At 34.9% G+C, this 16,386-nt stretch overlaps 1 protein-coding gene across 1 annotated transcript; it reads right to left on the bottom strand.

Annotated features, from left to right (window-relative positions):
* Window positions 1–2,823: 2,823 nt before the first annotated feature.
* LOC145612191 (WPP domain-associated protein-like) lies at window positions 2,824–13,555 on the bottom strand. The gene is made up of 5 exons (XM_081667569.1): window positions 13,422–13,555; window positions 8,924–11,175; window positions 7,872–7,998; window positions 5,445–5,546; window positions 2,824–3,584 (listed from the first exon to the last, which is right to left on the bottom strand). The coding sequence occupies exons 2-5, from the start codon at window positions 11,104–11,106 to the stop codon at window positions 3,522–3,524; spliced, it is 2,475 nt and encodes an 824-aa protein (XP_081523695.1). The 5' UTR covers window positions 11,107–11,175; window positions 13,422–13,555; the 3' UTR covers window positions 2,824–3,521.
* Window positions 13,556–16,386: the final 2,831 nt, after the last annotated feature.

The following is a 16,386-nucleotide window of genomic DNA, read 5'->3' as shown; positions in this document are numbered from 1 at the left end:
TCCAAAAAACCGTTTGTGGACCCCACCAAGTACACGTGTCATTTATATATTGGTTAAAAAAAATTTAAAAAAAAAGAAAAAAAAAAAACTAAATCCTAAGTCAGCCACCAACCACACCACCAGCAGCACCGACATCTCACCGCCGGCATGACCCTCCACTGCCGCCAACTCGCCAAGCAACACCAACGTTCATCAGGTCACCCCCACCCTCCTTAACAAACCCTATCGACCCCCAGATGCCGCGATTGACCCCAGCCCGCAACCCCCCAAACCCTAGCCACCACCAAAACTAGCCACAAACGATTGAAATTGGCCGATTTAGGGCTTGAGTGGTCAAATTTGACCCTAAATTGGCCGATCTCAACCGCGAGTAGCTAAATTTGTTTTAGAGTGGAAGAAATGTGGTGGTGGCTGTCGGTTTTGAGTGGGGAAAGGAGGAGCGTTTCGGTGGCTTGGGTGTGTCGAAGGAGGTTTTCGGTGGCTGGGGTTGTTTTGGAAGAGGGTTTCGGTGGCTGGAGAGGTGTCGAAAGGGGTTCGAAGGGGTGGGAGTTCGGTGTCTGTAGTGGCGGTGGTGGATGCGGGGGTTGCTCGGTGCGAATTGGGTTTAGGTTGTCGGCAAGGCAGAGCTGGGGTGGTTTTCGGGGAGGGGAAAGGGAGGGTTACGCTGGTTTTGGTGGGCAGGGGTCCCGGCGACTTGGATTAGGTTGTCGGGGGTGGGGCACAGGTGGTGGCGGTGGTGGAATTGGTCTCTGTTTGGTAGTTTAGGTTTTTTTCTTTTTTTTTTTTAATTTTTCTTTTTTTAATTATTTATTTATTTTTGTTAAACCAATAGGTTAGCGACATGTGTCTGTTATGGGCCCCACTAACGATTTCTTGGATGGAATCTGTTAAGTGGTGGTGAAATCAAAATTTTGTGTTTTTGTGAGGTGTTATAATAAAAGTTTTATTTTTTGTGGTGTTATAATCAAAATTGTGACTTTTTTGTGGTGTTATTTTTATTATTAGAGTAATTATGCACGTAAATTATTTTAACTAAGTTTAAATTATTTTTACCGATTAAAACTTATATCAATCAGCCATCATCAACGAAGCAGTATAATTCAAGTAATAACAGTTCGATTAAATAATTTCAGTATTTAAGCTTTATTACATTACTTCCTCGTCTTATGGACTAACAATTTAAGGGGCCACTTTAAAGGCCACCAAAAAAAAAAAAAATATGTCCTTGTCCATGTCTTCTCTCAAGTGGGGATCCAATGTCATTAGTCATTACCATCAAATCATCAGTTCCAGTTTTCTGGGTAATACTAATAATGACCTTTTTTCATAATAAGTAACACTACCTCCTATCTAAGGGAAATAATTTAGGCACTCATTCTGAGAACACGGTTCAAAATGTTCTTCACACAAAGAACTATCCATTGCGCGTAAGTTACTTGCAACAAAGGACTAAAAATTTTGGCATTTAGATTGGTGGGATAGTACCTACCTCGGCTACCTGTTTATTGCGAATGAACGGGTTTGTCAAAATCCGAACAGGCTTTGAAACCACGAATTTGTTACAGGTATAGTTATCACAACTAAGTAGTTGCGCCAATTAGTGGCGTTCTAGTTGATTATCTCCCTCACTGCGTCATTGAATGTTGATTGTTTCTAAACGCAGTCAAAACCTAACGTCATTCTAATCTGTTATTGAAATGTGCAGAGGTGTTTTACTTTCTTAGAAACAAAATTTCACCAAAAGCTTAGGAATTATGGCCCCTTGAATGTTCTAGTTGGTAATCTTCATTGAAATATGAATATACCTGGATCTTTACAGCCTTGAGTGTATCTGAAATATACGAACAAAGAAACTGGAAGACACAAGGAAAAAGGATAGCAAAGTACAAGTACTTCACACGGCCATAGTTAAAATAGCCCATCGTTCACTTTTAGTTGCAACAATTTAACCAAAAAGCTCACAGTTTTAATCAAACTGATGCAAGTAATAGTGAAAGGAGGAAGTACAAGTGTATAACGTCTAGTCGAACAATGCAAACAAAGGCAAAGTGCCATGCCCAAATAAGATATGACAGAGTAGTAATCACAGTACAGTAAGTAGTAGCATACGCGTAGTAAAACCCTTGCCAAAGGTGCAATAAGAAATTGCAATTGAAAGTAATTAATAATTATTAGCAATTGCCACAACCCAGCAACAGCCTGCAAGGTACACAGAATTGAGTATCCTGTCAAATACAAGGCAGATGGCAAAAATTTCTTTTTTCCATCCGATGATGCTCTAGGAGTAGGTAAGTCAGCAGGAAAGTAGGATGGAATCAATAATCTTTCTTCTACCTAGGGCTGGCTAATCCACAGGAATTGATAGTGGGCATCACAAAATAAATGCTACACGCCTAGTCGCCCACACCTTAAGAATAATCGAAAACCAATTGACACACTATAATCTACATGCCAACTACAACAGTAAAGTGTGCAACTAAACAGATTTGAAATCAGCGAGTGAGAATCAATTATCCATAGTAACAACCAGAATTCCACAAATTACAGATTAGGGAGGATGTGTTCAGCAGCGAAGTTTCGGTGGAAATCAGAGAAATGGGCGACCTTATGAACATTTGGAGCTGAAAAATTAAAGCTCAACCGGATCATCCAATTGAGCAAAGCATGATAGATTTTTTTTCCCCAGAATACGAGCAAGAGTAGGAACAAGACAAGCAAATATTAAATATTAGTTATTTGAAGCAAAAGAGAATCAGAACCAATAGGCAGGGGTCCTCGAAAACACGTTTCACCAAAATTTGACACCCAATCAAGAAGAGCAAATCAGGAAAAACTAGTTCAGAATCAATAAACAACAAAGTAGAACAAATACAAAGTTACCGGCGACCTAAATGGTTACAAAAAGCTCATATACCAAAGGAAAGAACCAGATCTTAATAAAAAGTCCAGAGGAATACAGCAGAAAAATAACAGCAAACTACCACTTTTTACCCTACTGAAAATTAGAAGTGCATTGCTCAGGCAAAAGAAGATGACAGCTAAAAAAGGCAAAAATGTAAATTTACAAATCATACCTAATTTGCAATTGGAGCTCTGCTAATGAATCCAAGTTAAACGAAAACTATACACAATATGGACAAGATGAGAGAACTAACCAAGCAGATCATCATGTGCACAGTTGGCCAAGGACACCCAGTGCCATGCCAACCAAGGCACACCACTGTACAATGAAGCTTGCATCCAATTGGGCAAGAACTGAGCAAATGGACAAGATCCAGGCATGAAAAGTGAGCTTCGATCCATGGAGAGCCAAGAAAGACCGAGAAACAAGTAGAAGAGGGGAAGAAGAAAGGGATGCGCTTATGGGGTGGCCTAGAGTTTCAAAACTGTTCCATGAAGAGTCTCTCTCTCTCTCTCTCTCTCTCTCTATCTACTTTTGAGACATAACAACTTGAGTATAAACACAACCGATCAAGCATTAGGCAATGGAAACATCTCGAAGATATCTAAGCAAGTGGCAGTCAACAAGCCTTTACTGCCTCTCCACTTAGTTCTCTTTTAACTAGCTTTAGAATCTCAATGATCTGCACATTTTGGAAAAATAGTTATGATCACAAAATAAAAAAAAGGGTTTAACAAGAACTCTGCTGAAAAATCAATAGGGATCAATCTGAAATAATGAAATCAATATGAAAATTATTCTGTCCATAACTATAGCCCATAGGATTGGAAAATTTTCATTATTCTAACTTCCAAGTCATACTTTGACTGATATTTTATTTCATATGATCCTACATATATACGTGTTTAAGAAAAATACAATAATAATTTTGGCATGTTATCAATCTAATATCTATAAATTTACTAAGAATTTGTTTTAAAAATATTTAGAAATTTATAAATAGGAAATATCTTCTCACGGATAACATTTCAAATACTGATTCAGAAATACAAGATTGAGGACATAGCAGGAATCCCATTTCAGAGGAGTAAAGGTTACAAATGGGATGCAGTTGTTGACAAGGTTAAGGGAAAAGTTTACTACCAAAAAAAAAAAGGTTAAATAAAAAGAAGAGATAAAAAAGATAGAAATGCCTGGAGTAGGGATAAGGCGCTATATAAGAATTTTTCAAATTCATGAGGATGAAATTTTATGGAAAGTAGAAAGAAAATGGGTTCATACACCATACACACTAATAAGTTAGGCAGTATAATCCCTCTAGATAGCATCTGGTGCTCTATGATCCATCTAGCTGACAGCAAACAAAAGCCTAATTATATCCATTTAGTCTAGGATCCATCTAGCTGACCGCAAATAAAAGCCTAATTTTATCCTATTAGTCTAGGTTTTAGGTGGGGAGTGTAAGTCCTCAGATTGAGTTAAGAATCTCCCACAAAATTCAATTACGTAATAATCCATAACATACAATTGACAGAAAGCATAAAAATCAGACCCTATTTATAAGCTAAAACTAATAATAAAAAAAAACTTGATATATAAGAAACTTCCTAGCTCCTAAATGGCTAAAAAAAAAAAATATTAGAAATGTTAATACTCCTCCATCTTCTAATTTATTCACTATGTACTTTTACATTATTCATGTAATCCCCTTTGACTTTTTTTTTTTGTGACATATAAAGTTGGAAATTCCAACTCACGTGAGATCTTGTTAGACTTGTTTGATGTATACTTCGACAATTTCAACTTTCTAATAGTTTTTACTAGTATAAATTTAAATAAATATTAATGGTCAAAGTTGGGTGTTGGGTTAGTAGAAATCAAATTGTGTGAACATTGAAAATCAAGGGAATAGACGAATGTTACAACCTAGTCCTCCGATGCCTAGTAAAAAAAAAAACAAAGCAACTCCTGATGGAAGAATAAGATCATGAAATACGTCCTCAAGTTAATAATCCATGACCAACAAAGTTTGCTCAAGCTTCTAAAATTAGGAGAGACATAAATCTTAATATACCTTTCCTTTTCCTGTAGGACCTTGGACATCTCAAGATATAACAGAAATGATCCCATAACCTTAGGTTACAAGAACAAATATTTTCCACAAGACCAAGCCAAGCCAACCACCTTATTCCTCCTTCGCTTGTTTATATCTAAAATAATGTTTGTCTAACTCTTCTACTAGCCTTTACAGAGTTTGATATGCACACCCTCTTTATGGTATTAAAGTTATAATTTTAATAATAGTACTGGACTAATACATACAGAATCTTTGTTTATAGCAATTATTTCAACTATACCAAAGAAATGGCTGCCTTAGACAATTAACTTTTTTTACAATATAAAATCCTTTTGGGTTATATCAAAAACAGTCTTTTTTACTTGTTACATATTCTTGAAGTAAGGCAAGGGTGCATCACGGTGGGATCCACACTAAATATTTCAGAAGCATGGGCAAGCAAGAGAAAATAAGCGCAGAACTTACCCCGGGATAATGTTGCAATATTGGGGAGTAATGATCAAGTGCTACATATATCTTCTCAAGAAGGCTCAATAGAGCATCCACCTCGTCCCCTAAAAGATCCACCTACATCCAAATCACAAATAAAATGGAAAATAAACCAAAAGTTAAAGAGGACCTAAATTGAATCATGATTTTTTCGTCAATTTGTTCTGCAAGAAATCAATATATATATATTAAAACTCATGGCAAAACATGCTATTTTGCCATGTGTCACCGATTTTGCCATTTGGCGCCACATCATATGAGCCCATAAATGATTGTAAAACTCCAGGCATTAATAGTATTAATGTTTAGTTTAATTGAAAAACTCTTTATGTGCATAACACCCTATTTAAATTTCCCTTTGAATGTAACTCCTAAATAATTGCACAATAATAAAAATTGTAAGAAATTAAAAATTATTCCATTTTTTGTGCATTAATTAATAAAATTGTAATTATAGAATAAACGAGTTGATTTATATATACATATATTACAATTGTGATTATTTTTTTTTTTAAAAAAAAGAAATATTACAATTGTGATTATTGAGTAATATTTTTTTGTGCATTACTAAGTACGTAGTGTATATATTGACATCAAATTTATAGATTTGATTTATCAATTTTTTTAACAACAAATTAATTGATTTATCATTTACCCTATATTTATTAATGCAAAAAAATTGTTTTTATAGTCAAATCAGCTCATACAAACAAAAAATTACTTAAACTATCACCTTTTTTTTAAAAAAAATAATTATAAACCACTTAAACTCTTAGTGACAAACAAGCCAAAAAATATATATTTTGATTACAGTAATAAATTTTATAATGACCCGGGGCATCGCCTGGGCCAATAGCTAGTTGAACAGTTATAATTTAACATTGACCTTTTTACTTATTATGGAGTTATATGTGAGAGAAAGAGAGAGGGGGGTTACTCCTTTATCATGTAGGATATTGTTACTTTTTTTTCCAATGTGATTTTTCAAAACAACAAATTGTATAAAACTTATTAATATAGCAAGAAAGATATGATTGTGATAACTGATAAGGGATGATTTAAGCATTACATATAGTTCCTTACAGTTATACTTCCTCCGTTTTTTAATTTGAGATTGTATGACAATATATACATGGATTTTTGTTATTAATGCGATTCATACTTAATATACACACTTTTATATCTTTCTATGCAGCTCTTAAAAGATATTAAGGAGCAAAGGTGTGCCTTAATAGACTATAAAATTTCCAACAAGGGAGACTGACTTTTAGAACACAACGGGTCAAAAAAATTATGAGAACCCCATGTGAAGGTTTAGGCTATAACAAAACATATAACTCATAGTTAATTCAATATTTCCCCACCATCACTCTACCTTCCTCTTTTCTGGTCAAAGTGCAATAATGATAATATAACACCTAAATTTCCCAATATCAGCTACTCCATAATATAATCTACAGCAGTACTTTCTGGCACTACACACATTCCCTAGACTCATATTTCCCAATATTCGCTTATATCAGGACTTTGACAGTTAATGCATCCTTATATCTCCATATATGAAGAGCATAAGAATTTCCTAAATTATTCATCTTTTTTTTTAAAAAAAAAATGAAAAATTTAAACTTGCATGGAGCTATGTGTCACTCCCTTTGTTTCTAAATAAGTACATCACTTGCTTTATTTGGTCATTACTAAGGGGGCGTTTGGTTCGCACAGTGGTATAGGTTTAGAATCAAGAATAGGGTTAAGGTGGTATCGGGTTGGAACTTGATACTTAATACCATGTGTTTGGTTCAATTCTGGAATGAAATATCATCCCCTTAATTTCATGTATTTGATACCTAAGGGAATGGAATGAGCCAAACCCACCTCCCCCCCCCCCAAGGTTTCCAAACCCCATACCTCATGGGTTTGAGGTATGGGTTTAAAAATCAAATTTTTGACAACCAAACATATGGTATGGGTTTTGGTCGTTCTAAACCCATACCTTATACCTATAATCCGCGAACCAAACGCCCCCTAAATAAGTGCATCACATCCTTAAATGGAAATATCAATCTATTTTATTATTTCTTTCTCATCCCAGTAACCCCACTTGCTATCTTTTATTTCTTATTTCTCTTTTCATGATCTTCATGCATACGCACTCCCTTTACGTGAATAAAATATTCTTCCACTCACCTTTAATCACTTACCTAATACTCAGTTTAATACACTCACTTGCATGTTGCATATTAAAATACTCACTTTGAATCACTTACCTAAAACTTTGTGCATAAACAAGTGATGGTTATGTAGAACCCAAGGGAGTAGATGTAGGAGGATAGCAAAGTATGGGGAATGCATGGTCTCTTTTAACCTCCGTCACAATAGATTGCGAAAAAAAAATGTAGGACATACCTCAGATTCAGCTTTCTGAAGATCAGAACACTTCTTTTCCAGCCTTTCTTTGTATAAGAACCCCGTCCTTCGGAGCACATTAACCTTGGGAATCAGAGATTGTAACTGAAAGGCTGAATTCTCCAGCCTACACAAAGATTAAATTATTCATTATTTTTTAGAGATAACTAACTCCAAAGAAACATTTGAAAATATGCAAAATTAAAGTAGGAATTACATAATCATGTCTCAACACCTACAATAACATCTAAAAGCTCCCATTAATTTCCAAAATAACCATTGTACACTATCTTCCTTCCAAAAGAATAAAGTAAGCTAAAAATGGTCAAAAGATAGGGAAAAAAGGAAGGGGGGGGGGGGGGGGGGGAGGGCATTAGTATATCTATGTTCGAGAAATAGTGGCATAAACTATTTTGATATGTTCAAAACTAGTTGTATTGTGTTCAAGTATCTTTGCATGTTTTGGTAAAATCATGGTAATTTCTTAAATTTGATCAATGGGACAAAATGACAATTATTTTTCGAAAGTCATGAGTAGTATTATACTTCTTATATGTTATTTAAAGATAGAAGATTTCTTTCTTGTTCACAAAGTATCTTTACACATTAATACTTTTTGGAATTCAAGATGGTTTGAATTTTTTTTGGAATTGAAGCAATTCATCATACCATCACACAACAAAGTAGTACAAAATTGGAACACATGGATTGCCATGACAGATAAAGATGAAAAGAATCAGAAGATAGACACATCAGTAACTATCAAATTGACCTCCACATAAAGTAGCAAAATATATTGTCAATCAAACTATCATAGTGATCGAATCAAATTTCATTGATTGCATCTACCTCCTTAAGATTAAACAACCCCTAAGATTTATGCAAAAATTCAGAGTCACTATTATTCAATTCTAATCTTAATCAAATTAAGAATAAGCCTATTAACTAGGTAATAAATTTCTAGTAGTACAAGTAATTACAACAGTACATATATACATATTACACACATAGATATACAAGATATGAAATACAAGAAAGAAGAACATGTGTACCTCACATTGTGCCAGCCAATACTTTCTTTTATTCTGAGTTCAAAATCACCAACTGACTTAGATAAACACTGGATAACATGGCATAGAGATTGCAGATGCTTAATGTGTACATTGTCTTTCTCCTTCATTGATTCCATGTCAATTTGCTTCAGTTCTAAGACTGAAATTAAGTTGGTCTTCTCTTCATCAGAGATCCTCAACTTTTCTTCAGACAATTTAAGCCCTTGATTCAAATTGTCCACTTCAAGTGTATAAGAGTCTATTTGCTTCAGATAGTCTTCCATTTTGCCCTTCAGCAAAACTAACTCTTCATTTTTGTCAGATATAAGAGCCTCTTGTTCTGCTCTCAAGTGTAATAACTTATCAAGCTCTGCTGTAAACTGCATCTTATCTTTCTCAAGGAGTGCTGTAATTTCAAGCAATGACTTCTCTTTTTCTTTGACTGAACTTTCAAGCACAAGAATCTGATGCTTCAAATCTTTATTTTCTTCAACCTTCACTGCCAATTCGTTCTCGATTTCTGAGACTTTACTTTGAAGAAAATCCAAAGTTTTGCTGTCTGTTAGACATCTGTCCTTTAACCCAGTGAGTTCCATTGACATATCTTCTAACGCTTCTTGGTAAATTATTCCGTTAATCTGTTGTATAATAGAAGACTGCAAACATGAAAACTCTTCATAGTCTGATTCACTAGCAATTACAACAGGAACTCCATGAGTCCCACAAACATCTTGTGTGATTCTAGACTTCACATCACCATCTTCAGAGGTACAGTTGATCAGTCCAGCCATCTCCCTAATTATGCATTTGTAGACCTCTTCACTAATAGATGCTTTGATATGTTCATCAGAAATAGCAGACTTCAGATCTCTCTGAATATTCTCCTCAGCCCTAGAATGTTCTATTATCTGCCCACGGAGTAAGTTCTTGAGGTGAAAATTTTCAGTAAGCAAGCTATCCATTGTGTCCTTGGAATGATTACAAAACTCAGAAAATTTTTCATTCTCCCTAACAATGTCATCCAACTTTGCAATAACCTCTGGAATCTTTTTCTTTAAATTTTCGAAATCCTTATCCTTCTTAAATGCCGCAAAAGGTCCTTTTTCCTTCATGAGTTCCCGCTCTTTCAAAAGCTCACGCCTCAAAGAAAAATTTACATCTGTCATTTGTTGTACAGTAGACTCATGTCCCCGTTTCATCTCAGTTATCACGGTCCTAAAGTGCTGATAGAGATCTTGTTTAGTCATGTGTTTCAGTGGAGAAGTCTCAAAATTCTCGGGAAGAAAAACTTTAGACTCCTCACCTTTACCATTTCCATTCGAAAGCTGAGCAGAAGGTAAACCATGATTGCTTGAAACCTTACGATGAAAATGATCCATCTCAGCAGACCCCTGTGAGCTAAGGTTCCCAACTTCAGGACCAACAAAATACTTTTGGATAGAGTCTAGTTCATGACGTAGGCTTGAAATTACATTGAACCTATCATTCAACACTAAATTATTACTAACATCCCAAATCTGTTTTTCATATTCGCATTGTAAACCTTGAACAACAGAGCTGAACACCATTGCCTCTACTTTTTGGCAGATATCCAACTCCACCTTCCACTCTTCTACAGAAGATTCTGGTGGATAAACAATTTCATTCACACGTTGACACAAAGCTTTTAGTGTAGCTTTAAGACAATAAAATGCTTCATCCATATCATTTTTCATTATTAAGCTCTTTTCAAAATTTCCAGCCTTTGCGATACATTGTCCAAGCCTTTCCAGTTGTTCTTTAATAGACAGATTAAGCATGCCAAGAGACTCTATACCACGTTCCTGCAACTCTATATCATCATGCTTACTCAGGGTAATGGATGCATCAATTTCACTGTAGCCAATTCGACAGAGCACTTCCTTCATCCTAGCTACTTCTAATTCTTTAACACCGACGACCTCAGCAGCCTCTTGTGATACGGCATTAATCATGCCTCTGATAATTGAATCACTTACCATTCTTGAGATGGTTAGACGGTCATTTATGTCCTCCATATAAGAATCCAAATCATCAATGATATCATCACCCAAAGTCTTGCTTTCGCAAATATTGCATGTTTCTGATTGGCAAGACCCATCACTGCAATAATCAAGGTGATTTGATGAAACTACACCATTCTCATTAGCATGTAACTTTTCCATCTGCCTTTATTTCAAAAAATGGGAACAGCACTAATTCACCCTACTGTAAGAGTAAAAATCACACAACCCCTGCCACAAATATTAATAAAAAAATTAAATTATAATTTGATTATCAGGATTTCAAAACACTGAAGATATAAAAATATAAAGTCTTGTTTAGCCATTATCTTTAAGGAAAATTTGTCAAAAAAAACCATTTATAACAACTATTTTGTCGGAAAAAACCTTATAAAATTTTTTTGGCAAGGAGAAACCAAATTGTAAAATATTTTTGTTGAAGACAACCTAGGATTTCTAATCACTCAATTAACTACTAATTGCCCCTTAATTCATCTAATTACCCATAACTCTCACTAAATATTTAATAATTAAGTTGATTTATAAATTAAAAAAAAAAAAAGAAAAAAACCCCACCCTCACCACCACCGGTCATCCACCCTCTCCTTCTCCCCCTCCCATGGCAGCAGCCCCCTCCCCCCTCCCCTTACCCCCACCGATCAACCTCCACCGCCGAACCGACCCCTTCACTTTCCCATTTACACTCACCGCAACCACCCTCCTAAACCCTAACCCAAAAATTCTACCAAAAGAAACCACCAACACTAGATCTTCTTTGTATTTGTGGACGGATTTGTGGATTTCAAAGTTAAAATTAGATGGGATGAGAGAGATTGCGGCATTTAAGGAGGGATTGGTGAAGGTCGAGGAGGGGTGGTTGCGTATGAAGCGTTTTGGTTGGGGTTTTGGGTGGTTTTCTGGAGAAGGTTGGTGGGTGGTTTTTCGAAAAAGGGAAATGGGAGGGGTTTCGGTGGTGGAGGTTGGTTAGGGGGTGAGGGGATCCAGCCGCCGGCTGGAGATGGGGGAGGAGGAGGAGGCTGCTTAGTTGCTGCCATGGGAGGGGGAGAAGGAGAGGGTGGATGATTGGTGGTGGTGACTGGTGAGGGTGGTTTTTGTTTTTTTTTTTTTAATTTTATAAATCAACTTAATTATTAAATGGTTAATGAGATTTATGAGTAATTAGAAAAATTAAGGGGAAATTAGTTTTTAATTAAGTGATTAGAGATCTCAGGTTGTCTTCAACAAAACAAAAATATTTTACAATCTGGTTTCTTTTTGCCAAAAAATTTTTATAAGGTTTTTTCCGACAAAATAGTTGTTATAAATGGTTTTTTCTGACAAATTTTCCTATCTTTAATAATAAAGGAGAAAAACACTATAGATGAAAATTAGCTGCCAAAGTAAAAATTTAAAAGATCCTTAGAGAAGTTCACCCCAAAAAGTAATCTAAGCAATTAAAAAAGCTCGCATCAAAACTTCTGCAGCTAATTTTAGTAACATTTCAACAATCGAAGCAAACGATTAATGACTATTTAAAATTCAATCCTTAAAAGTAATTTCAGCTTAAACTAAGATTATCGAGGGAAAGATCCCGGATTTTGAATATGGGGTCTTAGTAGAAATTTTAATATTTCCTTTTAATTTTTTAAATGTACCACTTTTTAAATGGAAGTTTCAATTTAGATGCATCACTTTCCTTTTAATTAATAGATTCTCTACATCTCTCTCTACTCCGAAAATTGTTTAGGTGTCCATGAATTAAAAAATTATGTATCTAAAAGAAGGAAGTAGAAAACATGTACGGAGTATAAGAAATTTAACATCTAACCAAAACCATCCAAAGGTTGAGGTGCTCACTAATTTCTTTTCTTTTTCTTTTTCATATAACAAAACAGTCTTGTGGTCGATAAATTGTATATGAACAACCTAAATATCAGCTGGCCAGTAGACTCACAGCCTCATGACACTCATAATAAGGGCATAGTTCTTCATATAGTCATGGAAGTCCTCCACCATAATCAATTTGAAACTTTCAAATCACGGTTTCGAGTACCTTGGCTAATTAAAAAGTTGTAAGTGGTATGTATAGGTTAACCCCAAGTCCCCAAATACCCATCTGAAAGGTCTTTTAAAGCCAAACATTAATCATACTCAAAGTCCAACAAACACTAAATTCAAATTTCCGAACAAACAAAAACTAACAACAACAATTCAAATATCACTAACAAAAACTAAATTCAAATTTCCGAACAAACAAAAACTAATTTACAAATACGTTTCGACCAACCAAATGGAGCGGAAAGTTGACCATTTCAAATCGGTCAAACACAATATCCAGGAATACTGAAATAGTCAATTAGACAACAAAACACAACAACATTAACATATTCTACTGAAATCCAGCTTAATTAAACCAATTCAAATCAATTTTCAAGGTCTAAAACAATAAGCACACAGAAAAAGGTAAAGATATCGACCTTTGTCGGCTCGACGGCGTAGTCGTTGAGCGTCGGTCGGAGCCGACAAACCGAACCACCGACGCCGGAAGTCGAGAAAGAAGGAGCCGACGAGTAGGCGGTGGTCCGGTGACCGGAGACGGTGAGGTGGTGGGGCTAGGTTTGAGGAAAAAGAGGTTTTGGGGATAATTTATTTGTTTGTATTTGTAGCAAGGAAGAAGAGTAGAAGAAAGGGTTTTTTTTGGAGTGATGAAAGTTGATGTATGACTAGTATGAGTAGGAGGGAGAAAAGGAGAGAGAATACTTCACTTGCTATATTTGCGAGTGTCAGTTTTGCTGGATTTGGTCAACTATTATCAATAGTACTAGCCGTTAAGGATTTGTTGTCAAGGAATGGGTTAAGTCTTGGCGCATAGCATTTATTGATTTCAGCGCATATAGGATGACAATTTTACAAATTAAAAAGTACTATTTAAATAATTATACTTTAGTAGTACATTATACATGCATAATGGTACTTTATGTACCATTAGAGAGTCATCTTTTTTCAGAAGTTGAAACTTTTAGGACGATAAAAAGTACCACTACTATCAAAATAGTCCACAAAACATACTATTCAAACAAATTATATTTTAGTGGTACATTATACATGCATAATGGTACATTATAATGTACCACTAGAGAGTCAGCTAATTCTAGAAGCAAAAATTGAATCAGCGAAAATTACTTCCTTACCCTCCTATTTACATAGCTCGCCCATAGGTGCTATGCGCCCAGACTCACTCCAAGGAATGAGGAATTCACATTGTTATTCACAATTGAGGATCGATTCATTTTGTTTTCCGGTCATATTTAAACCTAACGTTAATCTGGTTCAGTAAAGTTGACTGTGAATCGCGAAATTTAACTCAAAGAGTTGGGGGTATCATCCTTCTCCATTAGAACTCCATGCCATGTTTGATTTCTCCATGGAAGTTCTTTTGTTTTTAATTGAAGTTGTTCTATTTTGACTTATATTTATTGATTTATTAGACAAAATTACACGACTAATCCAACTTATTGATTGAAAATGACAAACTTCTCCCGTAGAGATATATGGAATATTTTTCATGTTGATATATTCTCAATTTTTTCTTATGGTTACTATAAAATAATTTATCCTTTAACATGAAGCTGGGGTCGGTGCTTATGAATATAATTCATTGTAATTTATGTATATGATGTTTGTATTATGTATAAATTAAGCTGGATTATTGGTTTATCACTGAAATTGGGGAGCACTGCATCCTTATTATAAACCTAACAAGGAAGGCACTATGTCAAATTCGGGGGAGGGGGTAGTGTTAGGAGTTTTAATTTGGATTCTTAGTGACTTCAAATGTATTTTCGAGAGGATTACTAAAACCAAATCTATGAAAATAATATTAGAAGATTAGATTACATATCTTAGAGCACTTGCCTTTGCTTGTTATTGTTGGTGGTAACTCTACACTTCGCGAACATTGTCACTATAAGTTATTAATTCTCTTCATACTAGTATGAATGCTAAAATGAAATTGCAAATTTATTTTTGGAAAGAAATTAACATGCAATTTAATCATATAATCATATCACATGACAAAATAAATAAATGTAATTTCTTTCTTTCAAATGTGAAGTAATTAATTTTATTTTCTTTTACTAAATATCCACAATTTTTGGAATTGAGTTCAAGTAACATGTACTGGTCACTACCAATTTCAAGTAACAGATGTCAATAGTTGTACAAATGACGTAGAATTTTACCAGATCAAGCTACTTTTCAAGTTTGGATTTTAAAGAAATTAGAAGGCTTCAAAAACACGCCTCAAAATTCTGTCAAAATGAAACAAAACTAGAGGGGGAAAAATCTACTTTACAAGAGATCAAATTAAAACAACCAATTACATAAAGTTTCCAAACGAAAGAAGCAATTGATTACTGCCTTGTCACAAAAATTAAGGTCAATACTTTTTGATAACGTTTTGAATTAATCAAGTAGGAATAACTTTAACAAGATTCAAGCCAAAAAGGTATGAAGGATTTATTTTTATTAATTAAGAGTTTCGAAGAGCATAAAATATTAGAGGGTCGTCGGTGTCGCTGAGTTTTGGATTGAGTTTACCATTTTGCTCTTATCTTATTCGCTTTAAATCGGGATTGGGCTTATGATATATCATTCATTTGAAAGATTTTTTCAAGGCTATCCATCCATGTAGGATTTGCATAAGGATTATGAGTATATGAAACAAGATTAGCTCGATTATGCAATTATGAGAAATGTAAATCAGGTTAAGGTTTACGGATTTTGGGCTTAACAAAAGGGTTTGAGCTATTGAAAAGGTCAAAATGCATTATTAGAAAATGATAGTGGGAGTGACTATATAAGTAAGTCGAGGACCAAACTAAATTAGGCAATGAAGTTTATTTAATTTCGCCATTAAGCTTTATTATTTTTACTTTTTTTTTAAAACAGAAAAACAAATAAAGTCAAGTGACAAAGCTAGAGAAAATAGTCCTACACGAATTTTCCAGAATGTGAGCTTGTCCAACTTGTTCTCTACTTACTTTCCAAATAACACAAGTCTTAAAAGTAGCAATCGATCTATGATTGTCCTACATAGTCCAAAGTATACTCATGTCCGTTGCTTGACGATTACCAAGTATTTGAACCAGATTAGTAGAGTATGTAAACAAAAAGACCGTATGAAAGCCTTTAGAGATTGCCCATCTAACTATCATTAAACAGGCAAGAGGCTTTGCGGGGATCGTCGAAACAACCTTGCAAAAATGACCACCTTTTTCCTGAAAATCGCCACTATCTATAGAGAAAGCCCATCCCAAACTCGCATTGCATGTATGATTTCCATCAAACAACACCATAACTCCCTATGTTGCTACAAGAGTATGTTTTGGCATATAAGCATCTATCCCCAAAGAAGCTTAAAGGAACCCCGAAGGCCTAGCA

The sequence above is a fragment of the Chenopodium album genome, chromosome 24, assembly GCF_948465745.1.
Source record: "Chenopodium album chromosome 24, dcCheAlbu1.1, whole genome shotgun sequence".
Lineage (NCBI taxonomy): Eukaryota > Viridiplantae > Streptophyta > Magnoliopsida > Caryophyllales > Amaranthaceae > Chenopodium > Chenopodium album.
Note: the sequence above shows the minus strand (reverse complement) of the source record. Positions and strands in the feature narration are given on the sequence as shown.

Coding starts and splice junctions, on each gene's coding strand:
- LOC145612191 (XM_081667569.1), bottom strand. CDS start 11,106: ATGGAAAAGTTACATGCTAATGAGAATGGTGTAGTTTCATCAAATCAC. Junction 7,999..8,923: donor ATTGGCTGGCACAATGTGAG/GTACACATGTTC, acceptor ATCTTTGTGTAG/GCTGGAGAATTCAGCCTTTC. Junction 3,585..5,444: donor TATTGCAACATTATCCCGGG/GTAAGTTCTGCG, acceptor CAAAATGTGCAG/ATCATTGAGATTCTAAAGCT.